This window comes from Condylostylus longicornis, unplaced genomic scaffold, assembly GCF_029603195.1.
Source record: "Condylostylus longicornis isolate FDR11 unplaced genomic scaffold, ASM2960319v2 ptg000010l, whole genome shotgun sequence".
Lineage (NCBI taxonomy): Eukaryota > Metazoa > Arthropoda > Insecta > Diptera > Dolichopodidae > Condylostylus > Condylostylus longicornis.
In genome coordinates, this window is record NW_026577979.1 from 10,667,837 (window position 1) to 10,695,548 (window position 27,712).

At 24.1% G+C, this 27,712-nt stretch overlaps 3 protein-coding genes and 1 long non-coding RNA gene across 5 annotated transcripts; 2 read left to right on the top strand and 2 right to left on the bottom strand.

Moving 5' to 3' along the window:
* Positions 1-125: 125 nt before the first annotated feature.
* LOC129619109 (uncharacterized) lies at positions 126-6,213 on the top strand. The gene is made up of 2 exons (XM_055534194.1): positions 126-436; positions 5,561-6,213. Exons 1-2 carry the CDS (start codon positions 379-381, stop codon positions 5,713-5,715), a joined length of 213 nt encoding a protein of 70 aa, XP_055390169.1. The 5' UTR covers positions 126-378; the 3' UTR covers positions 5,716-6,213.
* A 10,833-nt stretch (positions 6,214-17,046) lies between these two features.
* LOC129619119 (uncharacterized) lies at positions 17,047-18,853 on the bottom strand. The gene is made up of 4 exons (XR_008697843.1): positions 18,705-18,853; positions 17,812-17,860; positions 17,399-17,571; positions 17,047-17,185 (listed from the first exon to the last, which is right to left on the bottom strand). It is a non-coding gene; the product is annotated as an uncharacterized LOC129619119 (long non-coding RNA).
* A 794-nt stretch (positions 18,854-19,647) lies between these two features.
* On the top strand, positions 19,648-24,002 carry LOC129618769 (run domain Beclin-1-interacting and cysteine-rich domain-containing protein). Of its 2 annotated transcripts, none has more exons than XM_055533739.1 (8): positions 19,648-19,777; positions 19,835-20,000; positions 20,064-20,475; positions 20,707-21,995; positions 22,068-22,387; positions 22,459-22,824; positions 23,013-23,178; positions 23,244-24,002. In XM_055533739.1, the coding sequence occupies exons 2-8, from the start codon at positions 19,842-19,844 to the stop codon at positions 23,466-23,468; spliced, it is 2,937 nt and encodes a 978-aa protein (XP_055389714.1). In that variant the 5' UTR covers positions 19,648-19,777; positions 19,835-19,841; the 3' UTR covers positions 23,469-24,002. The 2 variants fall into 2 exon arrangements, with proteins under 2 accessions (XP_055389714.1, XP_055389716.1); XM_055533741.1 differs by having other exon boundaries at positions 23,013-23,166; positions 23,244-24,000.
* A 708-nt stretch (positions 24,003-24,710) lies between these two features.
* On the bottom strand, positions 24,711-27,418 carry LOC129618945 (peptidoglycan-recognition protein LE-like). The gene is made up of 7 exons (XM_055533980.1): positions 26,688-27,418; positions 26,482-26,595; positions 26,149-26,213; positions 25,835-25,919; positions 25,352-25,481; positions 25,010-25,077; positions 24,711-24,899 (listed from the first exon to the last, which is right to left on the bottom strand). Exons 1-7 carry the CDS (start codon positions 27,358-27,360, stop codon positions 24,829-24,831), a joined length of 1,206 nt encoding a protein of 401 aa, XP_055389955.1. The 5' UTR covers positions 27,361-27,418; the 3' UTR covers positions 24,711-24,828.
* Between the last annotated feature and the right edge of the window lie 294 nt (positions 27,419-27,712).

Here is a 27,712-nt window from a genome sequence, read left to right on the forward strand (position 1 = left end):
ATAACTTCAATTTCTCAAAATTATAATTATGAAAATTTATGAGTGGTACTAAGCTTCATATAATTCTTTTATTATAAAACTCCCTCAAAATTTTATTTAAATATCACAATATAATACTATCCTTGCCTACAATAGTAAGCATTTGTTTTACGAGTATTTTCCTTTCATATCACGGTAACAAAGTTATTTTATTTTTCGTTATTGTATTAAATTTCAGATTACGTCGCGGTCCTCTTGATTTTATTTATATAATGTAAAACGAGAATTACCTGTATTTATAAATAACAACAAAAATTAAATTATTTTAAATTGCATCTGCAAAAAGACTAATAACTGAATTTTTGTGTATACAAACAATAATAATTATAATATACCAAAATGCCTGCAGGACGCGTAGCTGGAAAATTTGGTTATGGAGAAAGCAATTATTTTAGCGGTAAGTTTGCATATGCAAAATATTTTATCCTTTCTCATAAAAAATATATTTAATAACTCAAGCCATAAAAATTTATAACTCCTAAAATAATAGCATCCGTCTATTTCAAAATAAAGGCAGTCTTAGGCACGATTTACGGTATCAGGAAATCCGTTGATTAAGCGCGTAAGACATAGGCAAAATAAAAACCGCTCCTATACTGCCAATTCCCTGACCAAATTCTTAAATCTTTTATTGTTTTTATAGTGTGCAATGCATAAATTGTTTAATCTAAGTAGTTTGTGACAATTTTGTTATCTCAGGTATTTATATTTCCTTGCGTTACAAGCAGAGCCGCATTTTTATTTATCTTATAAAAATTCGCTTGGACGGGTGTATGTCCCTGTTCGGACGGGTGTATGTCATATATGTCCCTGTGTTTTAGAAATTCATATATGTTCATGCAGTTATGTATAAATCTGTACAAATTTGTATGTATGAGTATAAAACAATATACATATTTACAACTGCAGTTAAAATATAGATGTAGATCTTTACTGGAAGATCAATAGGTAATTTTCTTATCAAAACTGGGATTTCTGAACAAAAAAGGATTGTACTTGATGAAGATCTTAAACACTTTCGAAACAAACGAAGAACACTGAAGGCGGCATATTTATGTTTGATTGATTCAAATATTTTTAAATTTATTGCAGAATAAATTAATAAACAAGTTTAGGTATTCAAGATGGAAATCGCTACTAATGAATAAAAAAATTCCTTAATTTAAATTTGATATAATACGAGTATTATATATGTATGTATATAAAATTAAATAGTACGGAGTATATTATGTAAAGTATATCTATAAAATTAAATAAAGAATATATGTGTAAAATTAAAAATATTTGCGTTGTTATTTTACCCTGTTGCTTTCCAAATATCTTCGCGCGTCCTTCATTTTTATATAATTTACAAATGATTTTAGAAATTTACTGGTTTTTTATCAAAATTTAAAAAATGCAGCCATAATTTACCCTATAAGTATATATAGATATTAAATAATAAAAACAAAAACAGAACCTTGTGTTCTTGTACATCTTAATTAAATTCGCAGTTGATAAAAAATAGTAATAACTTTTATTCACTTTTTAAATTTTACAATATACCTACAAATATCAAGAAAATTTTTTTCATAACTGAAAATTAAAAGCTGAAATATTAAATCCTTGGACAATAAAAGGACCAAAATAAAATGACACCTGTTTAAATAACTTTATTGATTATCAATATATTCTTTATTTTAAAAGGTAATTCTGGTAAAATTTTATAGGAAAAAAGGTAAAAATAAAAGGGTAAATTTTTATCCTTTAGAATCCTTTAAGTCAATTCATAATAAGATTATTGAAATTATTAGGGGCTCTAATGTTACTCTAAGATGTATTTTTACTATGAACGGAATTTTATATTTTATAGATTTAAAAAGGATTTTATCCTTTTCATCAACAGAATAAGTTGTAAAAATTAAAAATAAAAGTTAAGCTCTAAAATGTCATTTGAATCTTCTCAAATACCGGATATCTTTTTTTTAACATAAAGCAATTTCACCGTAAATCCGAGCAGAATTTTAATAGAAAAATAATCTTGTTAAAATCTGATATCAAATTAATATTTTTATTAAAAAATTGGAAAATATAATTGAATATTTTACTATTAAAGTATCCTTTATCAAAACGTTAAGACCATTTCCCAGATTTCACGATATCCTAAAGACCGACACGAGTTCTGCAAGTGAATTTCATTTTATTTGCTTTTATTTGCTATTTATTTATTTACTCAGCTACAGCACACAAAAACCGAAGATCCGCGAACATATTAGTTTCATATAAACACGCGAACATCTTGTATAAATATTAAATTTATAATTCATAAAAATTACGATTTTATATTTTATACAATTTTGCATATAAAGCATGAATTTCTATAATCTAAAATTATATTTTAAATTTATTAATTATTTTTAATATATTATTGTAAATTAAATTCAAAAATTTTATAAATGTGATTTTATTTTCTTATCAGGGATTCTTTCAAATTTTATGCTTCTTTAAAATCGATAGGTTTAAAAATTTTTTTTCAATATTTTAAAATATCTTAATAACACTCTACACTCTTTACTTTTACAAAATAAAGATTATAATTTTGTTTGCTTAAGGTAATAAATATAATTAGAATTGTAGTTGAAAATGGAATTTTTAAATAATTTCAGATTCACATTCAAAAGAAGAAAATTTAAGGGTTTAAATAAGTAGCATTACGTACTACCATTGATTTGATATACACATACTTTTGCCAAATTTAAGTAATGGTTCTGTATTTTACTACCCAATTGCAATTACTTAAAACTTATTTCTTTAATGAATTTGTAAATTTCCTATAAGATTATGAAAACATCTACAATAATTATTCTCAAATTCGCGTATAAACGTTATTACTTAAGAACTATTATTAACTTTTCACAATTGATTGCTCTTTATTAAGAATTTCTATAGCAGAATTTTAATAATTTTTTTATTTCATTTTCAAATTTTACTGCATTTTTTTTAATCAATTTGAATTTCAAATTTATTTTCAATTAAATTTTTTGCATATTTCCATATTTTTTCCTCCATTTTTTTTTCTCTTTTCCATATTCTCTTCTTTATAATATTATCTCTTTTGTTGAATTTAAAAAATGGCTCCGAGTAGTCTGGCTTGAACTTTCTCAAATTTTATTATTATAAAAGCATTAACCCTTGAAGTATGCAATATATTTTCATAAGTATACGAACACGTTATTAAATTCTAGTACGTACATATAAGCATTAGAGAATTATTAAAAATTCGCAAACGAAATGAAAAGTAATTTTTATAAATTTTTTACTTAAGAGCAAATATTAAATACATAATTCAATTCAAATTCAAAATCATTTTAATTCTAATAGTCCAAAATACAGAGCTTAAATTATAAAAATTAATTAAGTCAAAAGCATTGGAATGTTCATTAAATGGGAATTTTATTAAAGGTTAAAAATAATTTGTAATAAATTTTATTTAGACAATTTTTTACTTTTACTTTTTTTTATTTACCACACTTGTCATTGGTTCCCTCTATATTTACACAATAAAGGAGAATAAAAAGAAAAGGCAAAAAAATAGTTTGACGACTTCCTGCGAAAATATTTTACATATTTCATACATTTTATTCTCTTTTTCATTTGCTAACTTTAGCTTATTTAAATGCGAAGGTTATTTTTATAATTTTGGCACGAAATTATAAACCAAATTTTATAATAATTGCCAAAAATTATTCAATTTTATTTGAAGAATATTAAAAAAAAACTGGATTATAAAAAGTTTGATTGTAAAATTAATTCATCATTCTTTTTAATTTAATTTAAAAAAAAACTAAGTGTAATTGCGTTATAAGTACAATATAATCAACACTACAATTATTTCTGTTATATTTAAAGAAAAGTTATAGGGTAATTTAGACGCCTTGGAATCCTTCAAACTTTAAATTTATGAGCAAACAAATGATTATTTAATTTGTGAAAGTTTTTATATAATACGGTAATTAAAGTTTAAAATAAAAAATAACAAGTCAGCAATAATTTTTTAAAATGGTATTAAAATAAATAGAATAAGTTTTTTTTTTTCATGAAAACTCATACAATTAACTCTTAGTCATTTAATAAAAATTATTTAAATTTTTTTGATAAAACGCTGTCGCCTCATTGAGAAAAATTTCTATGGCCAGACTAAGTACACTCATGCATATTTTTTATTAACCTTTTTGAAATTTTGATGCACTATCCTACGTTTTTCTTAATTTTAATAATTTTAATTTTCTTAAATCTGTTTAATCAAATAATAACCACAGTGAACTTTCCACACAGAAATTATGTCTTTAATAAAGACCTTTTTTAAAACACTAAGTTAAGTAATAACCCTTAAGTTAAGTAATAATTAACTAAGTTAAGTAATAATTAACACATTAAGTAATAACCCTCTGTTTCTCAGCCAAAGTACCGCAGTATTTTTAGGTGCCCCAACAGGCGAATGTAATATATAGCGATAAGCTATTTTAAACCTATTTCTAAACTTTCAAACCTTATAAACTTCTCCTTTTTAAATTTACAGGCCATAAATTCTATAAAACACAAAGCTCGTTATGTGAGAACTTCGAATTATTTTGATTCTGGCATTCACTTTTTTAATAAGTGTAACTATATGCAAATCTATATTTGTTCAGCTTTTATGAATAAAATGTTACATAACTTTGTCTAAATAAAAATTACAATGAAACTTTAAATATTAATATTGAAAATTTAAAAATTGTGGCCATGAATTAAAATATCATAACTGCTACTACTGTTTTTTGCAAAAAAAAAAAACAAACTACTATAATAAAATTTTTCGTTACGTTTGTCCCGACTTAACGTAAATTAATATTTTCTAACACTTCAAATAATTTTCATGAAAAAATAGTTCTAAGCAATCACATTCTCAACCTCCATAAAGCATTAAAAATTTTTTTCAAATTTACATTTAAATTTTATCTATAGTTCGTCTCCATCGTTTAAATTTATGTAAAAATTTTAAAGAGATTTACCATTGAAAATATTTTAAAAATTCAACTCACTCTTATTTTAATGTTATATTTTTAGTTTCAACTTATAAAATTATATACATATGTACATACACAGTTTAACATAATATAAATATGGTAAGTTAATTCGGTAACACAGTATAGGAATAATTTTTGTTTATAAATTTGAACTTGATCTTTATTAAAGCAAACCACGTTGTTATAATATTAACTCATCACTACTTTATTACTACATTATCTCTAACTTACTGGCTAACCATCTAACTATCTAACTGTATGTATGTATATATGTAATATAAACAAAAAATTATTACACTTCTTAACATTTTTCATAGTTCTATGAATATAAAATATTTTTATATAATATAAATATACATACATACATATGTATAATAAAGAAAATATATTTACCATCTAATCAGGATATGAAATTTTAATCTTAAACTTTTTATATATATTTTTTTTTCTCTTCCTCCTTTTCATTTTATTTTAAGGTCGTTCCTACAAGGATATCAATAATGAATTGATGTGGATCAGTATCGGTATGGGCATTACAATTGCCATACTAATAACATTTGCCCTCTGTTATATTTTATATGAAAAATGCCATAGTAAAAAACAAAACGGAGGATATTTTATCAATGCTTAACAAGTAGCCTATATTATTATGTGTTATACATAAATACATATAAGTAAAAAGTACAATGGCATACATAATCAATATATACGAGTATATGGTGATTATTGTATAAACAAAAATAGAATATACATGAACAATGGGCAATATTTTACGATATCCAATATATAAGGGTGTGATAATACGAAAAACAAAAAAAAAACTAATTTTTCAATCATGATTTAATACGAATAAAGTTAAGCATATAGTATAAAGGCAATCTGTAAAATGATAACATCATTATCAATATTGTGATGAGGCCCTGCCAAACAGGATAAAACAATTATTAATATTATTGAAATAGAAATGCAGCAACAAAGGAAATAATAAAAATCGTTATATAAAAAAATAAGGATGAAAAATAGAAAATTACCTAAAGGATTATAAAATTTTCAATTTTGCTTCCTTTTTATTTGAAATTTTCTTTTTTTGTTAATACAACAAAAACTACTGCATTTTGTGAGAAAATTTACATAACTTATTTTGTTTGTATATTCCATATATGAGTCCATTAAATAACCACAATTAAATTTTAAATGGAAAATTTTCACTCAGAGTTATACAATTTATTGAAAGTATTGAAAATTTTATTAAATCTGATGTGATCTATGATTGATAAATAAAAAAATGTCCACCGATTTAATACTTTATTATAAATACATACAATATTATAATTAAGGAATTGAGAAAACTACAAAACCAAAAATAAATTAGATAATAATAAAAATAATATTAATATATGATTGTACATTATGTGTACAATAAAAATAATTGGTATATACATTATGTATAAAAATTTTATATATAAGTAAGTATATAAATGTGCAAAATTTATTGAAAAATATTTAAAACATTCGTTTAACATTAATTTATAAATATTTTAATAAAATCTCATTAAAAAATGAAAAAAAAAAATAAAATTCTCTCATTATAATTTTTAAAAAGTCAATTCAAATTGAATTTTTTATATAATTAAAATGTAAAAACTTTTTGTTAACACAAATAAATTGAAATTGAATGTAAATTAAATTTAAAATTAAAATTATTTTAAAAATGAAAATTATGTCTGTATGTACAAATATTTATGTATTTTAGGTTTATGTGAAAATACATTATGCATGTTATACAAGTATATAATATAAATATTATAGAGAAAAAGGTATGTATATTATGTGTTCAACGAATACTACAAAAACTAATGTACAATTAAAAAAAATATATAAGTGAATAAAATATAAATTTATTCTCTTAATTAAAAATTTGTTTTTAATTGTAACAATTTTTTTATTTTCAAAATATTTTTTGTATCATTTTTTAATTTAATTTTCGACATTATTTCCTTTTTTTGCCAAAAAAATTAAATTACAGCGAATTTTATTTAGTATATCGAAGACTTCTGGGGGAAATTCTCTGTCCTATATTATAAAAATTTTGAATTATTCATTTGCTTCATATATATGTAGGTATTGTAAATTAAAAGAAAGATATTTTATTTCTGAAAATATTGCAGTCAAAATTCGTAGTAAGCTGAATTTAAGAGGTTTTTTTTCATTAATTTCAAAATATTTTAAATTTTCCTTATGTAAAGAATTTTCCCGATAAACCACCGATAATTTATGAACTTTATATAAGAAAATCTTCGTTTAACGAAAACGACAATTAAATTTCTGAAATTGAAGAATAAAACATACCGACCTTTAATGAAAGTTCCTTGAACCAAAATTATTTTTTGTGACTTGAATTGAATTTCAATAAGCGTGTACAAGCTAGCATGTAAATTTTTGTATAACGAACAACAAAATTCTCATAAATTTTTAGTTCATAATACGAGGTTTCTTATGTTATACGTGTATTCATTATTAACATATATTATATATGAATGTATGTGGCATTCTTTATAATCTAGCAAAAATTTCTTAACAATATGTCTTAATTTTTTTAAACTTGAGGCCTCCGGAACAAACCTTTGAACATATTTTTGAACAAATGTTATAGAGTTTTTTAAAATCAACGATATCTAAGGTGGCCACATTCACCGACATGAATACTTTAATTTAATGTTTCATTAATTTTTTATATTACGATCTTTCCTCGAGAAATCTACTAATAAAACTTTTTAATTGAAATAAAATCAGAATCTAAAATGTTTCATTAAGTTGCCTTTTACGATAATGTTTAACATATTTATTTTCATTATTTTTCTATAGAATTAAACTTGAACTATACTTACTTCAAATACCAAAGCAATTTCACCAGAAGTGTATTAAATTTTTAAAACGTATCGAATAATTTCTAATACAAAAACACATTTTACGTTGATACTATATCTAAATTTATGAACCGAAATTCTTATTTATATTTACCTGTTAAAATAATTCAAAAAATTTCATTTTGCATTATAACTATGTCTTGCTTAAAATACCTTCCAACTGTGTTTAACATCGGTATATGTACACACTTATTAATTTTTTAATAAATCTAATTTTGTTTTTAAATGAATTCATGAAAATTTCTTCAGGATACAAATTAATGAACTAATTTGCTTGAAACAAAAAAAAAATTTTCCCCACTAATTTCGCTTGGAAAATTAATTTTACATTATAACATTACAATATTTACAAAACTACAAACGTTAGTGTCTATACTGTAAAACGAATAATAACAATAATAAAAAATTAAATTATAAAATTTAACATTGGTTCATATTTATTATAGGTTTATTCAAAAGCATAGAATTCATATCATAGAGTTATACATAGAGAAATACATAGTCTGGGCGGTATCATACACTAATGTTAAAATTCTTATTTGCTTTCTCGTTTCTTGAAAATTTCGGCCTATTTTAAATTTTATTTAATTTAATTTTTGCGAAGCTAGAACTTTTCAATTTATAAATGAGATCATATAATATATGTTTTTTAATTTAAAAAACATTCAAGGCAGTGGGGAAAGTAAAAATTTGAAAATTCCTCAGCGTCATGCTACATAGTGCCACTGAAACTGACACCCTTAACATGTAATAATTACTATCATTTGATTTGAACCATTTTTAAAAACTCAAATCGAAAATAACACGTTGCCTTCTTTTAGACGTTGCAAATGAAATCATAAATTTATTATTCTACTCGTATATCTATACCAGCTTTGTATGAACAAAATTCTCATGAATAATAATAAAATCATTAATTGAAACTAAAACCAAATATTTGCTCTTTAAATAAATCTAAAAAAGTTTATCGTTGATTCTTTTGAAATTTCTGAAAATTGTTTATGTCGTTGCTTTCAAGGAAAACAAAAACAATATGAAAACCTGAAAAAAAGTAAAACATAAGCCAAAAGAGTCTTATCAAAAAAGTAAATTGAATAATAAATAAATCACAAAACTAATAATCTTATATCATCAGCAGCAAATACAATGCAAATATTTTGATGTAAAAAAATTTGTTAAAATCTCTTAATACCGATTGTCCTGAATGAATATTACCAAAAAAAAAACAAAAATGAAAAGAAGAAAAAGAAAAATTTTATTTGGTAACATCTGCGTTTTAATACTTTCCCTTTTAGTTCCTTCCTTTCTTCCTTATAATAAAATCGTATTTTTGATTTTGTTGACCATAAAACAGTCAATTCTTCCTAATCTTTGTAATTTTTTTGTTTTCCCATTTTTTATCCTTTGTAATTTTCTTCTTTGTAATGAAAAATCTTTATTTAGAATTTTTACGATTTCTCATAAAAATGAGAATTTTCATTTTCTTTTTTTTTTCGGAAAAAGAAAAAGATCAATCATCACACATAAAAGAGAAATGAAATCAAATTTATTTTCATTACAATAAGGTATTTAATTGGTTGACTGAGCTAGAGGTTTAGTTTACACTTTTTTCAAAAACATTCATTCATTCAACATACACCTATTGAAATAAAATTAAAATTATAATTTCGAAGCTATTCATTGAAAGATTTCAATTTGTAATCGTATGATTAAACTGAAGAGTGTGTACTCAATTCAAATACCGTTATACCGTTATACACATACGGGGCAAATACCTAAAACAAACGAAAATGATTAATACTATACAAAAACAAAAGGACTTAAATGACTGCTCACATTTCACATTGCTTTGATAACACTTCCATCTCAATCCAAATATAGTAAACAAAATTAGAGCTAAAAAGTTTCTAACATTCTTAAATTTTAATAAACACCTTATGTTTTCAAGAAGAGTTAACGTATTCTTATACACACTAAATATTAAAGTTAATTTTTAAAGTTTTATTACACTTACCTAAATTAGAAATACGTAAGTATACATATATACATATTTCTGAACTGCAAACAAGCGTGTAAAGTTACAAAGAACATTCTAAAAGGAATGCTTTCAAGTGAAGTAGTCATTATTCTGTATAATTCTTCACAAGTTAAATTTTAACATAAAAACGAAATATAATATATCTATATATACAAATAATTTACAAAAATTTTTACTTTAAACAACATTGATAATATTATCCTTATTGTTCAAGTTACAAAGTTATTATAGCATAAATCTGACAATATCCCAAAATTTCAATAGTATTGATTCTATATTGTGGCAATTTGTTGCCAATAATATGCGACTATGTAATACATGATCAAAAAGTTTATAATAGCAATTGCTAAAGTTTCACGATAAATTTTATTAGATAACTGGTACAATAAAATTTTTTTTTATAAATTTTTCCGATAGGTTAACATCATTAAGTGATTTTTTTAGAACCAAAGTTATATAAAACTTTGTTTTTTTACTTTGTTTATACGTTCTGATAATCTATCTTTTGATGGTTACTATTAAGAAAAATTCAGAAAATAAGAATAAAAATTTCACATACAAAATAAAACCGTTTTGATGCAGAAACTATAAAGGTTTATATCAATTTAACTACATTAAAGCGAATTACAATTTTTAAAACTTATTGAGAACTTATTGAGGATGATATTTTCGAGGCAACAACTTATAAGTAGTTTGCTCGAAAATTTCCAATCTCACCTATCTTATGTTGAGTTTAATCACATGAAAACACATTTGCCTTACTAATTTGCTTACGAAATTAATTACAGGAAAACAAAATGCAAATTGTTACAACAATATTAATATTACATTCGTTTTAATTATTTTAGTCATTTAACTTCTGTTCCCGAAAATTATTATTTTCATAGTAGTAAATAGTTTCATTTTAAAATATCGTATTATTTTGAAAAAGTATTAGCTAAATTTTTAACTTTGAAATTTGAGAGTGTTATGCGCTTTAAAATTACTTTTTTTATATGTAATATACTATATACAATATTATTATGTATACAATGGTCTTACTCTGTAGCATGTTTTGTTTACTTTTTTCTGTTAGAGCTTCATATATCATTAGATTATTTTATTGTAAAATAATTCATATTCTCTTACATTAAAACTTCAAATATTTGATAAATGGGGAAAAATATTTTTGTACATTTACATTTATATGACATTCTATAAACATATAGTATAGGAAATCATACCATTTTAAATCAAAATCAAAATTTTGTTGACTTGAATAGACTACAGGGATTGTTTATATTCCAATATTTACATAATATGTTCATATTTTACACACGTTTATGCTGTTATACATATTGCTCCTAGATAAAAAAAAGAAACACATCAATTACATGTATGCGACATTTACACTAAAACAAAACCTGTTACAAAAATCTGTGTAAAAATAAATTATTTCATACAGAAATCTATAAAAGAGCTGAAAATAAAATTGTGATTCTGACAGTGGTTATGTCGGCGATACCTGTATTTGAATGTGAAGTTATGTTATAATTTACAAATTTTTACACTAAAAATTCAATAAGCAAAATTCGAAATTTTAAAATATATTCGTAAAAAAATTTTCCGATTTACAAAAATTAAAACCAAAATCTCCCCAGCCAAAAGTTAAAGTTGCAGAATTACAAAAAATTATGAAATAGGTATTATGCGCTTATGAGAGGGTTAATCGAATAATTGTGTTCACAACCTGTTATTTCATATTCAATAAATGGAATGACATCAGATCTTGTTTTAATAAATACCTATGCTTTTGTTATTTACTCATATTTGTGTGAATGTAGTGATTATTTTCATTAGACTCATCTGCATATGAGTCTAATGTAAAGAGTACAGAAGTACATAATATGAAGATATTGTACTTTCAATGTAGTGCCATCACATCATAATTATCTCTACTGCACTCTTTGTCTCACGCGCATAAATTTCATTAACTATATTCAAGTAATTTTTTTCTATAACAAGCAATAGAGTTAATATATGTATGTATGTATGTTGAACTTAAACAAATCCCGTATCACAAGCAAATTATGATGCAAAATTCTAAAAAGTAAATAAATTTTCATTCGATACCAATGAAGATTTTTAAAATATGTTTGCATTTTTGCTCAACTAACTATGCGTAATATAAATAGCTAGATAATGATTTAAAGGTTTTATTCATATGCATACACTTTTATATGTAAATATATAAAAAATACATATATATATACATATAAGCACGTATATTACTGAAATACGTATGCTACTGAAAAATTGTAAACAATCGTCTACAATATTAACAATACCCTTTGACTTTGAAAACGGGACGATGAACTTTAAATTAAAATTTACACATATACATATATCATTACATACAAGTAGAAGCTACATTATGTATCATATGTAATGTATGTACACACATGTACATATATTGCACATGTAGTAGTTAAGTATACAAAATAGTGATAAAATTTTTAGATGAAAATAATTGAATAAGTAAATTTTATTTTCAAGCAGAATCATAATGGAAAAAGTTGATTAAATTAGAATGTCACGATACTTTATTAATCCACTTTTATCTTATATAAGTATATTAAAGACAATTCTAAGAATTTTTTATTATGGATTTTCATATACATTCATATGTATGTACGTACATAATGATGTACACATTTTTCATAGCATATATTATAATATCACGATGACTTAAACTTTAACAAATTTTACAAAATCACAATTTTTGGAATCCTTATTATACTATACACATAGGAATTTGAAGGTTAATAAATGGAATATCATTATTATGTGTTTATAATATCTTAAAGCACAACAAAATTGTGTTTTCAACATAAATTTTTAATATATGCGAATTTGATTTGCCAAAATAATGTATTAAAAATTCTATCTCTATACGTCAGAACAAATTCAGAAATACATACATACATATATTATATAAAATATATGAATATGAGAACAAATTAAAGAATTACAAATTATTAAATGACTTATTGTACCTATATACGGTTAATTAATTGATTACTTGATCTTATAATTTTTATAGCACAAGATTTCTATACATTTTACTCACTGGAGATTCTTTAAATTAACCGCAAATTGTTATTTCTTCTTAAAATTATCTTATCAACCAAATTTACAATTTTAAATAACTACACATTATGTATATTCTCATAATTATAATATATTTTGTCTTCGCTTCCAAAGAACAAAACCTTAAATAATTAGCATTATTTATTTAACACACATACATTATACGTACATGTACTCAAAACAATAAAATTTTCAGTCAAAAATTTATTAAAAATAAAAACGTGAAAGAGTAATCTGAACAATTTCTCAAGTTTACCAGGTGTTTCTAGCCTTCTTCTACGATATTAAAAAATATAATTTATATTCTTTAATGCACATAATTAAAATTTGCCTATTTAGTATCTATGTACATACTTAGTCTGCTGCTTACAAGAATAAATTATATTGAAAAATCCACCACAGAAAATAATTGAAATTGTAATTATAGTAAATCAAGTTTACAAAAAGGAAATTATAGAATATTAAAAATTTATTCACATGGAAAATGATTCCTCTTCTCTATAATGTAATTCACATATGTATCTAAATACATACATATGTACATTAAAATTAAAACCCTTATTTTATGAATATTCTTATTATATTATTATTAATTAAAATATTCTTTCAGCATTATTATGAAAATAAATGACGCAGTTTTTTAAAGTTGCAATAAAGACACTTACTCCCAAATTGATTCTAAGAAGCTATAGGAATCATAAAAATGAATACTTTTGGTATTTTTGTTTTGATTTAAAATCTATTTTTTAGATTTAAACAGTAAAGGGCTCAAAGATGTTTAATTTTATTCTACCAAATTATACTTTTAACAAATTATTTTAAAACAATGAAAAGTTTTGAATAAGGCAATTATTTTAATTCCATAGAAGTTACAGAAGTATTGTGTTAACCATACAACTACTTATGTATATTGAATAATGCTTCAAGTGTGGAATCGTGGGACTTTAACAAAAAAGAAAGAAATTGCAAAGAGTTTAAAAATGTTGAACTGTTCGGCGGACAGCGTATATGCCAGAAATTATATCTAGATAAAAATAGAAAATATTTGTACGTATTTCGAATGAATCCAAATTCACGACATTCAAAATAATTTGTCTTATTTGTTTTACTTTAATTCGAAGTGCTATATCTCCATAAGTACTTAAATGCTATAAAATAACAAAGTTATAGATACATATGCACTTAAGAATTTTATAAATCTTATAAATATTTTTATTAATCAGGTAATGAAATTTTCTCGTTCACCACCAACAAGTAAATCTTCAACAGAATTCTGAAAATATCAAAATTAGAGAAACAATACAATTCAAAAAATCATTTGCAGCAATAATTTTTCTCTAAAAATTTTCTTTAAAAATTTTTCTTTTTTTTTGTACAGCAATTTTTCTCGATCAAAGGATTTCACTTTAATCTTTTTACTTACCAAAAAAATTAAAGTAAAATTAATAAACTAAAAAATGAGTCAAAAAGAGGAAGTTACGCAACACAAACACATTGAAATTAATCGTTGACAACTACAAGATATAAGTTTGATTTATGTACTTCTGCCCCATCAAGAAAATAACATCAAAAACGTCTGACAACATAAACTAGCTAAATGATTTAAAAAATTTCAGCAATCCGTGACATTGCCAAAATAAAGTCATAAAAAAAATTTCACTAAAATCGGTTCAACCCAACTTAAGATACGCGTGTGCACACACAAACTCGACATCCATTCAAATAATTCAAAATATTCCTTTATAGATACCCTCAGTTTACCTTAGTAACTATGGTAAAGATTTTACTTAGTAACTATGGTTACATTTAAAAAGTAACTATGTATGTACATTACTTACATTCTGAACCAGTAATTCAGAATATTTCGTTTGCACCTTATTAAGTTCAACTTTTTAACCAAGAAAATTCTTTTGCCTATTGCAAAATAATAAAGAAATCGAGTAGGTATTACATTAATTTTGTTCCGTCCGGATATTAAAAGGATATTAAATTTATCAATAGAACACGGGTCATATTGGACTAAATAAACAAGGAACCAAAGATATTTTTGGTATTTTCTAATAAAAATACATCGTATAAAACGGAAAAAGAGAACATTCCTTTTATCGAAGAATAAGAAAACAATTTTGATTGTTTATGATTTCTCATGAAAGACTATGCTTTTCTCTTTTCTGTTTTTCAGGACATAATAAAAATATGTAATATATACCTACAGCTAATGTTTTAGGTTTATTATACCTATAATATTAAGTCTTTTTTTGTATATACTTGACCATTAATCAAGATTTTAATATCAAATTAAATTTTATGTAGAAGAAATTCATTATTTTAAAATTTAATCAAAATTGTTAAAAAATTTTGGGTTATTTTGTTAAAAAGCAAATAGTAATGCTCTTGTATTTTGAAACTCAATATCTTTTTAAAGGCAGAAAATTAAAAAAAAAAATTGCTTTCTTGTAGCTTATAATCTAATATAAGAGTTTTTATGAATAATTTTTACTAAAAATTAAAGCCTTTGTGGACAAAATTTGCTTTTTCAAAAAATTGTTAAAATCTTATATCAAAAATTCAAATAAATTGTATGTCTTTCTAAAAATTTATACAAACTTGTTTCCAATTCAACACATTTTGAAAATATCTTAAGAAATTACATACATACATATATGCGAAATATATGAAATAATTTGAATGATTTTAAAATTTAAAGAATTAAACACAACTTTACACACTAATTTAATGTTATCGAAACAATCAAAGTGTAGACGATGTTTTAAAATTTTATGTCGGAATGCAACTTAAATACCTAATATATTTTATTTCACGAATTCGATATTTAACATCTTAATGATAAAGTTTAGATTGTAATTGTAGATAGTAACATAAACATGGTGCATTGAACTGCGATTTAGAAAATCAATTGTGCTGCGGATTTAAATAAACAAAACTTTAAATTAAAATATTTCTCGGAATCTATTTTAAAGGCAAAATTTTTGCTTTAAAATAGATCACTGTATAAATTTGAATACGTATCTAATACACGTTTTATTTAGTTTTAACTAAAAATTGGACCTTATCCAAAGTATCGAATCACCGAGTAATGCTACATTTATCTTAGTTCATAGGTACACTTAGCATAGTTTGACATTCCTAAGTTACAACTTAACTCCAAAATTGTCTTTTTCAGATTTTTTAAATCTAATAACGTAAGTATTTCTTTGCTACAGCTATGTTAGAATTAGAACAAGCAGTAACAATAATGACAAATATTCAAAACATACCTTTTTATCCCAGAAACAGAACTTCGGTAATTCAGTTCTAACTTAGTTTTTAATGTAAACCGTGTTTGATAAAATCCAAACTGCAAAATAGGATTTTCGAAAATGGCACTTGCACTTAAAGTTCAAAAGGAATTTTTCATTTTTTTTTGTTACTGCAAAAATATTGTTAATTAGAAGAGCATAATATAAAAATGTTGAATCTTGAAGTGATGTGTGTTACATATTCAGAAAATATTTCTATGTGAAAAGACTTAATACTCAATCTAGATTCTAGATCTTTCAGTACATGTCCCAATTATTGTAAGTCCTTTTTTATCCAGGACAAAAACTCGGGAGTATATGTATGTATATACAGTTCTCCTTAAATTTTTAAAAATTATATTTCAAAAGAATAAAAAACTTGGTAAGATTTCCGTAAATAAAGACTTAAACAAAATTGGTAAGAAAATTTGGGGAACATCCTTCTCATCACCAACAAATTTATTAAATAAACCCAAATGAGCCCAATTACCAATATGCCTTAGTATTTACCTACAAAATATTATGTTATGACAATTAATGTCAATAATGAAAAACAATAAGTCTTGCTTTTTTGTTGCATAAAAAATTAGATCTTAAAACATTTATTTCTTAAAATAACAGCTTAAAAAGAATAAGATGTACAATTATTGCATCTGCTGAACAATTTTATTTCGATGATTAAAATTGAACCCCACAGTAGACACCCATCTGAAATAAAAATTTCTTGGTAAATGTATGTACATATGTATCGTTTTTTGCTTTTCTTTTAAATTATTTTAAATATTCAGCTATAAAGTACCACAGTTGTTATCATCACACCTTTTAAGATAGGGATAACTTTTATCATCATTAAATATTTTAGATTTGTGCTAACGTAGAAATTTAAGATTTATAACGAATGTAAAAAAAATATTTTCTTACCTAAATAAATTGTTTTTATCTATTTTGGTTTCTTCAGCAGCAAGCTCGAAAATTTATTCTTATTTAATACATTGCAATAAAACCAACATAACTTCAGATTTATTTTCTTTTATTCTTTTATTTTGCTGCCACTTTAAGCAATTGTCCATGGGTGAAATGAAAATTAAATAAGCCTGCAAAAATATGAAAAAGACAATTTAACATACATACTCAGATACAATGAAATCATACAAAATACAATATTTAAAAATTAAAAAGCATATTTAAATTTAAATTTTAAAACGTATAATATAAATCAGATGTAAAAAGGCCATTTTTTTCATCAACTATATTTATGAAGACCGTCATGACAAATTTCATCACTTATATTTTCTGAAAATTCACCATACTAAATAATTGCGACCAATACTAACCATTTTCAAATGATCCGTTTGTGAAATTTATGTAGGTACATAGAACTCCCTGAAAATGGAAAATATTTTTTTAGTATTTCTGTAGAAAGGTAGGTACATACATTTTTTAAAAATTTAGAATTGCTTTTTTAATATTCAGACAAAAAGTATTCAACAAAACATTTCAGTTATATGCTTGTCTACTATGATATCATCACACAAATTAACCAAGCCAGGTAGATACTAAACTACCTATTTACTAAATAACATATGTATAAGTCAACCTACTAACCGTTCTAAGTTCCTACATGCATATATATGTAGATTCGTTTAATTTGCATTTTATAATATGCATGTAATATTGCTGTGCGGTTGCGGAAGTATATAAAAATGGGTCAAATGTAATGTGCACTATAAATGCACATGCTTGTGTACAGATTTATACTTGGCGGGAATCAGAAGTACTTCCCCTGGTGAATAAATACGAAAAAACCACGTGTAATAGTTTTAAAATAGTAATACCTCAGGAAAACAGGTAAGAACCTAGTGGACTAAACTAGGCAATATGCATTTTAGAGAATTATAAATTTATTTGGATAATATAACTTATTTTCCGATATTAAACTAATGCAAGAGTATAATTCTAAATGAAAATTCAATGAATGAATAAAGGTTATATCTGAACGTATTAATCATGACCACGCCACGCTATTCCTTTACAAAAAAAATCACACATGTACAGAGAATTCTTAAGAAATTGGTATAATTAAAAATTAATAAAAAAAAATACAATTTATATTAATATTGAATTAAATTTCGGATTGAATTTAACACTATTCCTTAAATAAACTCATTAGAAAGAAAAATTTACCATTTTTCAATTGTTATACAAAATTTAAGTAAAATTTACTCACGTTTGGCTCATTAATTGCAAACCCATTGCAATTTAATTATTACTATACTGTTTAAATGTACAGAAACCGACTAGTTCTTCATTTTTCTCCTTTTTTGTAATTTTTAAACACACGTTTTTTATTTATAAAATTAAAATTGAACATTTCCATTCTACTGCCAAAATTAAAAGAATCCAAATACAAATCGGAAGTGGAAAGAAACCTCAACTTAACAATTTTTGAGTGACAATTTTGACAACATAAAATGAAAAACACTCAAAACCAACAAACAAAAAATATAATTCGTTTACAAGCAATGACTCAAAATGAGTGAAATATATTTCGAAATCTCCTCCAAACCAAGGTAATGCAATTTTTGATATTGAAAAAGTTGTTCAACAATTGATATCTATTATTATATATCTATTATTATATATACTATATAGGCTTAAACCACATGTCAATTTATCGAAAATAAAACAATGAGATTATAATATTATTATAACATGCATGCGATTTACTGTACTGTGATCGAAAACGTTTTTTTTTAATAGAAAAGATTTTAAAGAGACAAATAATATTTGAAAATTCAAAAAGACAGAAAGAAGTTGGTTCTTTTCTTGTATAGATTTGTAGTAGGAAGTTAGGTGTTAATAGCATCGTGCAACATTTTGTTTAACTTTGAATGTTATTAAACCAAACACGATATACATATTCTGAATTTTAATAGGGGAACTTAAAAATCAATGTAAAAAAACCAGAGGATTTTTCTATGAAATTCTCTATAGTGAATATAAGAATAATTACACAAAATGTATTTCACTATAAATTATTCATTGAAATTTTCACAAAATACAAATTTAAACTTGGTTGCTATTGTAGTACAATACTAGAATTGTAAACTTTTGGCAATGCGCTTGAAGTATAAATTGTCATTTGTCGAAAATGTCATCATATCATATGTTATCAAATATCAATATAAAAAAGAAAACAATACTAAAATTTATACACTAATTATCTTAATACAAATATTTTTCGTAAACAATTAAAAAATTAGTTAAGATTAAATTTATTATGATTAGTCCATTATGATTGTAAGTATTTAACAATAAAAATTTTAAATTTTCTAATATACATATGGAAAATAATAGGTTTAAGATGCAGTCGACCTTTCACACTGAAAATTTACCAGGTTTGCTTTTGTACCTTGTAAAATCTGCAGAGCTATGGTTTTACAAAGTAGATCAACAAAGCACAACGCAGTTAGTGGAGGCTATCAACTTAATTTTACTAAATGGTCTAAAGTATTCTGATAATGTATTTTAAAATAGTTTTTTAAAATTGATCAAAAATATTTAATAATAACATTTTTATTAATAGTGTGCAAGTTATCAACAATTTCTTAATGACCTGTTTTGGCTTAACGCTTTTAACTCAAAATTTGATATTTCACTTTCTGATGTTGTAAATAAAAAGCAATTTTCAAAAGTTTTATCATTGTGGATTTATGAAAAATTTGGTGAATCATCATTATGTTCAAATCTTCAACTTCTGTTATCAGACAAAGAACTCATGGAAACTCATTACACTGAAAATGCATTTTTAAGAGATGAAATTTATTCAAATGCATGCCTTATATGTATATCTGCAGTTGAACTGCGAAAACCCGTTTTATTAAATTTTGCCAGCCAAAGTTTATATATACCTGTTGACGAAACGCAACAATATAAATCGCATCGACGATCAAGTTCTCATCCTCATTTTTCTACTTCTCCAAATACAAAATTTAAAGGTAAGTTATACTATTTATTTAGGTATATACTAATTTGCAATTTTTCTGTCACAAATTGCATTTAAAATATATATAGGTAGGTAAGTATACTTGTTTATTATTGTATTTATGGCAATAAATGAATACTTCCAGGTATTCATATCCTTTGTTCAATTTTACCTTGAACAATTTAAGAGAGAAAAAACCATCGTTAAAAAGATTTAAATATAATGTTTTATTATCACATTACAGAAAAAGAAGAAAAAATCAATTCACTTTTCACTACCGAAATACCTTTGGAGCAAAAAACAGTTCACGATTTAGTTCAATTTGATGAAATAAAAAAAAGAAAATCTGCTTTAAATTTGTCATTTGCTATTGCGAGAAAGTGTAAAAGTTTACCAAATATTGCAGAAACATTCAAACAGAGGCCACGCAGTCAAACTGTTTCGCAACCAATGTCGATTCCACAAAGGGACATTCATCAATTGAAATATCGCAGACTCAGTGGATCTAGTCCGAAAATAGATGTATTTTCAGAATCTCAACTTACCACACCAGATGACGGTTGCAAAGTAAATTTTATAGTTTGCTCAAGTTCTGACGGAACTTTCAGAGACACTCAAAGCTCTTATGACAAAGGAGCCATAAAAAAAAAATTAACCCCAGAGAAAAGCCAACACAACAAAAAATTGTCATCATGCCGTTACAAATCTAACAAAACCATTAAATACAATAAAAGTAATAATTATTTACACAACAGTGCGGATATAAAAATTCATTTTGATCGAGATGATCCAAACGCTAAAATTGCAGATTTAAATAAAAACGAAAAAGTTAATCATATTTCATCGTCACTGACATCCACATCATCAAAAGGAATTAGTCCTATAAGTTTCTTATCGTCTATGTCAAAGAATATTTTTTCTCCAAAAAGCGATCCAATTTCAATAAGATCTTGTGACAAATATAGTATGAATTCAAATTCTTCCTCTATAGCTGGTTCCTTTTCAAACTCATTAAGTAAAAATGATGTTCTGAGTTCGTTTGGTTGTACAAGAGATGGTGAAAAACTTATCAAGGCTCATGTTAACGTCTTTGATGATCTTATGCTCACTCCAGATTCTTCAAATCTAAATTCAAATAATAGTCGTTCAAATACTATTTTTGATGATCAAAATTTAGCTTCATTATTAAAGACAAATTTATTTTCAAGTAATCATACCGATTTGGAACGAGAAAATGCACATTTTAAAATTTCAGAGGCTGTGATTTCTGTAATAGAACATATTAAGTGGACCAAAGCTGAAGGAGAAATTGTAAAAAATTTAATAAAAAAGCCAAAAAATGCTGAGAAAGTAGAAACCGATCCCATAAAAGATAAATCAGAAGCCAAAAAAACCGAAAATATTGATAAAAAAAATGAATTTATTGAAATTGTTGAAACTGCCACTAGTTATTTAGATACTAAAGAAGATTCAAGTGCACCTTCCACCGCCGAATCAGCAAATGAAGATAAAGATTACGATGAATTATTAGATGTAAATTAGAATTTTTGTATTAAAAAAATTGATTTCAAATATAAATAATTTTACAAAATTTTTACATTTTAGTCATACGATAACGTCCACTTGGAACATGTCGCTTATGCTGAATGGGGATGTGGTTTTGATTCACGTTCAGCCGAAAATGTAGGCTTATCTTTGATATCAAAGTTTAATGACACAGATTTACCCCGTGTAGCAGAGCTTAAATGGTTGGTATCAGAAGAAATTTGTACAAGATATAATGTACCACAAGATCTTTTACCAATTCCTGATGTAAATATATCAGAAAACCCGGATGATCATGTTGTACATCAAATTCAAAGAGGAACGAGAGATTGGGCACCACCTAGAAAACAAATAATCTTTACAGACCATCATTCTGTTGGGTGAGTTTTAGACATTTTAAGAATATAAAATTTTTTTGCACATATAAATGTTGAAATAATTTTAATTAAAGACGTAAAACTCAAATGCAAAAACAAAATTACCGTTGTGCTGGGTGTGGTATGCGTGTTGCTCCAATTTATTCAAATCGATTTCGTTATTGTCACTACTTAGGAAAATATCATTGTACAGGATGCCATCGTAATCATAAATCAATTATTCCGGCTAAAGTATTGAAGAAATGGGATTTTGGTTTATATCCCGTTAGTGTATTTTCTTATAGGTTATTAGAAGAAATATGGCAATATCCTTTATTTATATTATCCCACCTTGCGCCAACATTATACAAACGCGTTCGGAGTTTGGCTGTTGCAAAACTGTATAGAACTCAATTAAAGTATCTTAAGGATTTTATTACTACGTGCAGATTTTCACAAAAGTAAGCGAAACGTATTAATTTTTAGTATTTTATATATTATTTTTTAGTTTGTATTATTATATAATAATGTGTATATTATATTATATTATTATATTATATTATTAGTATAAATATTATTTTTTAGTTTATATAATTATTTTAAAATATACATTTTTTTTCTCTTAATTTTTTGTTACATTGATTTATAGCGAGGAGAAATTATTTTATGAAATACAAACCTACGTAACTGTTGATCCAGATAAATGGTCAATGTCTGATTTTGTGGATACAAAAGAGGGAACATTGCAAAAGAATTTAAAAATAATAATTGATAAATGCGAAAGACATATCTCAAATTGTGTGGTAATATCAAAAGTTTAAAGATTTTTGTTAAAAATTTTATGAAATTTTTTTAATATTTTATTTTGTTGCTATTTTAGCTGTGTGCTGCTCGAGGATTCATTTGTGAGATATGTTTTAGTGAAGAACCTGTTTATCCTTGGCAAGTTAAAGTTACACGTTGCGAAAAATGTGGTACGTGCTATCATATAAAATGTTTTCAAAGTCTACCAAATGGAGAGTGTCGAAAATGTTATAGATTAACAAAGAAGTGTTTTGATGTTAATGATGAAAAAATGTTTAATGAAGCTTTATACTGTATTTAAATATTTTTTAGCAAATTCAATGAAGGTAGATGTTTTGGAGAAAGAAGTGCTCAACTAATACTGATTTTAACTCTAAGTGTTATGATATTTTCATATATCTGATTTTGATTTTAATATATTTTAATATTCAATAGTTTATGTTCTGTATACTTTAAGTTTTAGGGAATTTTTTTTTTTATTTAAAATTATTATCTATGTACATAGGTTTTTAAAGTTTTTCTGTATTATATTTGAATACAATAGCAATAGGAGAGGCAAGCATAAAAGCAACTTCAAATTTATTTTTAATTTTTTTCTGTGTTTTGTAACTTCGATATTTGTTCAGCTTTTATAAGAATTATCTAATATTAAATGTTTCAATATAAGTTATGAATTTGAAGTTACAATGCTACTCTTCAATCACATTTAATCATTATTTACATACACATACGGATATATTTTAAATGTATTAAATACAATTAGTAAATATAAATAATAATACATATTTTTTTTTAATCAACCGTAAATATAAGAACGTTAAATCGTATTTTTTAAAATTAAAAGACATAATAAAGAAAAACTGTTTTCCATGACAAGATAATTGAAAAAAAAGGTTTCTAAGAGTAGTGTGTTTTTATTCGATATTTATAGAATAAAACTTTAAATAAAGAAAATATAATTATATTATAAAATTATAATTGTATTTGATAAAGGTCAAGCATAATATGATATTTACATATTTATATTTTTACATCTCTTAAATTTATTCTTTCGAATATGGAATAAATATACCTTTATTAAACAGAATACTAATGTGATATATTAAACAATCCTTTATATTTTTTATATATTTAATTGCTGAAAAATGGAAATTTAATTTATATTTGATATAAAAAAACGTAATTATTGTTAATTAAATTTCATAAGTGTAAAAAAAGTGAAAATAAAAACCAAAAATTAATAAAATATTGTATTTGTGTATTGAACTATCAAAGCCTTCATTGTTCCCGCAGCTAATCAATCAATTTATTAGAGAACACGTATAGTTTCACTTTATGACAACTAACGGAAAAATAATATGATATTGTAAATTTAATTTAACATTATCCAGTTACCGTTTGTGCAATGTCGTATAATAATCCAATTACTATAATTATAGGACAATTATCAGGTAAAAGATTTAATTTAATTAAAAGATTACAAAAAGTTAAATTTATTTTATTAATTATTAGACAATTAAAATCCAGTTATTAAGTGAAAAATTTAAAATGAAATTTTTGTATTTAAATTTTATTACAAAAATTACATAATATATTAAGTTTTGTTCTTAACTGCTATTATTGTTTCAAGTACATTAATTAAAGTAGATGAAAAGAAAAATTTATAATTTTGGAATATTGCAGAAATTTGGCCAAGTTTTTAATTCTTCATACAACATTCGACCGGGGCTTTCTGTTAAATAAAAACAAATTTTATTTAGTTGTGTCTACCAATTTAAAAAATAAAGAATCAAGAACTTTTTAATATATGGCAATTTCTTAATTTAAATTGCAAAAACGTACCTGTGGGACTGCATTGACAATGACCTACTAATTTGTAATCTTCCGCAATATATCCCTGTTCAACACCGCTTTATTCAAAAAATAGTAATGAAAATGAATGAAAATATCATTAATAACAACTCACTAACAGTCATACAGTTTTAACAAAAATATAATAATAATAAGAAATGTAAAGAATCTTAATGTATTTGTTATTATACAATAAAATTTTTGAAAAAAAGATGTATACATATTTCCATTAAACCATTAATATCAATTTAAATATATGTACATAATTAATGTATGTACATATATTTAAATCGCCTGTATTATCTAGTTCATTTAGCATAAAATTCAAATTACCTTTGAATTAATAATTTACATGTATTTAATGAATTTTCCGTTGGTAATTCTTTCATGAAACAACCAACAAACGATATTCCAACTGACATTCTGTTGTAGCCTTGTGCGTGAGCACCGACAACTCCAAAACCTAAATATATTAATTATTGAAACATAAATTAAAGTTTGTTATGTTTAGATAAATGAATTATAATTCAGAAAAACTATAACAATAAGTATGTATGAGATTTAAAATACTTAAAATAGTTAAGGTATTTCAGCACCTTCTAACATTCATTTCTGATTCAAAATTTTATTCTCAATAGATAAAATGATATTTATTTTCGTTTGAAATTTTTGAATTGATTTATATTTTGTGAAAAACCATTTTCTTAACGACAAAAGCATGATTTAATTTACTTTATTGTCTTTTTCAGAAAATATATTAATATTGAAGCTGTTATAGAGTTTTTAGCACGATATTATAATTAGCGCATGTATTACCTCTTCCTTCATAAACTTGACCATCTCCTCCTACTAAAAAATTATATCCGATATCATCCCATTTTTGTCCTTCCACATGAAAAACCTAGAAATTTTGTATAATATTTACATTAAATCTTATCTATTCTTATCTAATCTACATAACATAAAGATCTCTTTGTAAATTTATGTAATGGAAGGGTATTTTACCAATATTTAAAGTTTAAACTTGAAAAAAATTGCAGTTTTAAAAAGTAATATAGAAAGTAATATTGCACAAAATATTATAACACCCTTATTATAATTAAATATCATTATAATTTTAATTTACTTACTTGTATATAACGTATGACTAGAACATTTTCAGGTTGTGTTGTTGGACTTTCTGTGGCAGTGTGAGCTACAAAATAATTATTGCATTAATTTGCAGCTAATAAAAATATAAATAAAACTGACAACGATATTCTTAAATAATATAAGCAGATTAATATATACTAATGAATAATATAAGATTAACATACTTTTAATCTTAAAATTTCTCTAACCATACAAGTATTTAGTATTAACTATTTAATTAAAGATCTATATAAATTTTAATTTTTTTAAATTTAAATTAAGAAGAATTTTAAGAAGTAATAATTTTGTATAATTTTAATTTATATACATACATATAACAACATATGGCACTGGACCGTCAATATATTCATATGGATTCATTGGTTTTTGTGCTAACCATAGTCTTCTAGGAACTATTCTTAAGGTAGTTGGTTGGATAACACATTCTAAAATAATTATAGTAATTATTATAATTATAATAACTTTTAAAAATGATTATAAATGTAACATCGCTTGTGATTAAAACTTAATAACTTACGAACATCATTTCCTAAGAAACAATCTTTTCGTGGAGCATTTTCTTCATTAAATTCGGCATCAGTTTTACTACAATTAACACGAAATGATTTTTGTTTTTTATTTTTTTGATTGTCTGGTGAAGTTTTTTGTTTAATACTTCCAATGTTACCACCGCCTGTATTTGTTACATGTATTGGACCAGTAATATAAGTGACATTGCCAATACGAACGTCTTTTGAATTTGCAATACTTACATTGCCAATATTTTTAAGACTTGATGAAACACTTGTTATTTTTGTTATGGTTTGTTTTAATCCATCTATACTGTTTAGAACAGATTGATTCTCATTTAAGTAGTTGAATTCGAAGTCATTATCATCTGCTGCAGAATTTATTTCAAGATCATCGAATTTGTCTAATAAATTATTATTGTATGAAATATTTGAAGTAACATCTGAATTTTCAGGAATACTTGATTGATCATCAATTGAATTTTCAGGTATACTTGATTGATCATCGGCTTCACTTTTTTCAAAATTATTTTCTTCCTTCTCTATCCATTTATTAACGTATTGAATTTTATTTTTTTCTTTATCCGTGTAATTACACTCATCCATATCTATATTTTTTAATTTTTCTTGTTTAACATTTAAATTATTTTTTGTAACTTTATTCTCTAATGTAGAATCCATTACCAGGATTAATTCAAAATTGAAAATTTTCGAGAAAATTATTGCAAAATAATTTTAATTGAACAATATCACATATTATGTAGGTATATACGAACACATGTATGCATGTATAAATCAAATTGATTGTTATATGATTTAGCTTAGTTTAGATTTTATTTTTTTTTTAAATAAATAAATAAATTCGAAGAAAAGCAATTACAAAAAAAATAATTCGTTTTTATTAAAACACAATTCATCAATAAATACACGCAATTAACTGCCGTTTGTCACTATTTTAAAATTTCTTATCTTATCTTTGTTATATTTTGAAATTCTTTTTAAATTTTACAGTCAGTAGCGCAAGTATAAGGAT

Bases quoted from the DNA above. Each gene is read 5' to 3' on its own strand.
- LOC129619109 (XM_055534194.1), top strand. From the start codon at position 379: ATGCCTGCAGGACGCGTAGCTGGAAAATTTGGTTATGGAGAAAGCAAT. The intron at 437-5,560 runs GTAAGTTTGCAT...TTTTATTTTAAG, and splicing joins AGAAAGCAATTATTTTAGCG to GTCGTTCCTACAAGGATATC.
- LOC129618769 (XM_055533739.1), top strand. From the start codon at position 19,842: ATGCAGTCGACCTTTCACACTGAAAATTTACCAGGTTTGCTTTTGTAC. The intron at 22,388-22,458 runs GTGAGTTTTAGA...TTTTAATTAAAG, and splicing joins ACAGACCATCATTCTGTTGG to ACGTAAAACTCAAATGCAAA. The intron at 23,179-23,243 runs GTTTAAAGATTT...TTGCTATTTTAG, and splicing joins ATTGTGTGGTAATATCAAAA to CTGTGTGCTGCTCGAGGATT.
- LOC129618945 (XM_055533980.1), bottom strand. From the start codon at position 27,360: ATGGATTCTACATTAGAGAATAAAGTTACAAAAAATAATTTAAATGTT. The intron at 25,078-25,351 runs GTAATTTGAATT...TTTTGAATAAAG, and splicing joins TGTAAATTATTAATTCAAAG to CGGTGTTGAACAGGGATATA. The intron at 24,900-25,009 runs GTACGTTTTTGC...TTTATTTAACAG, and splicing joins TTGTCAATGCAGTCCCACAG to AAAGCCCCGGTCGAATGTTG.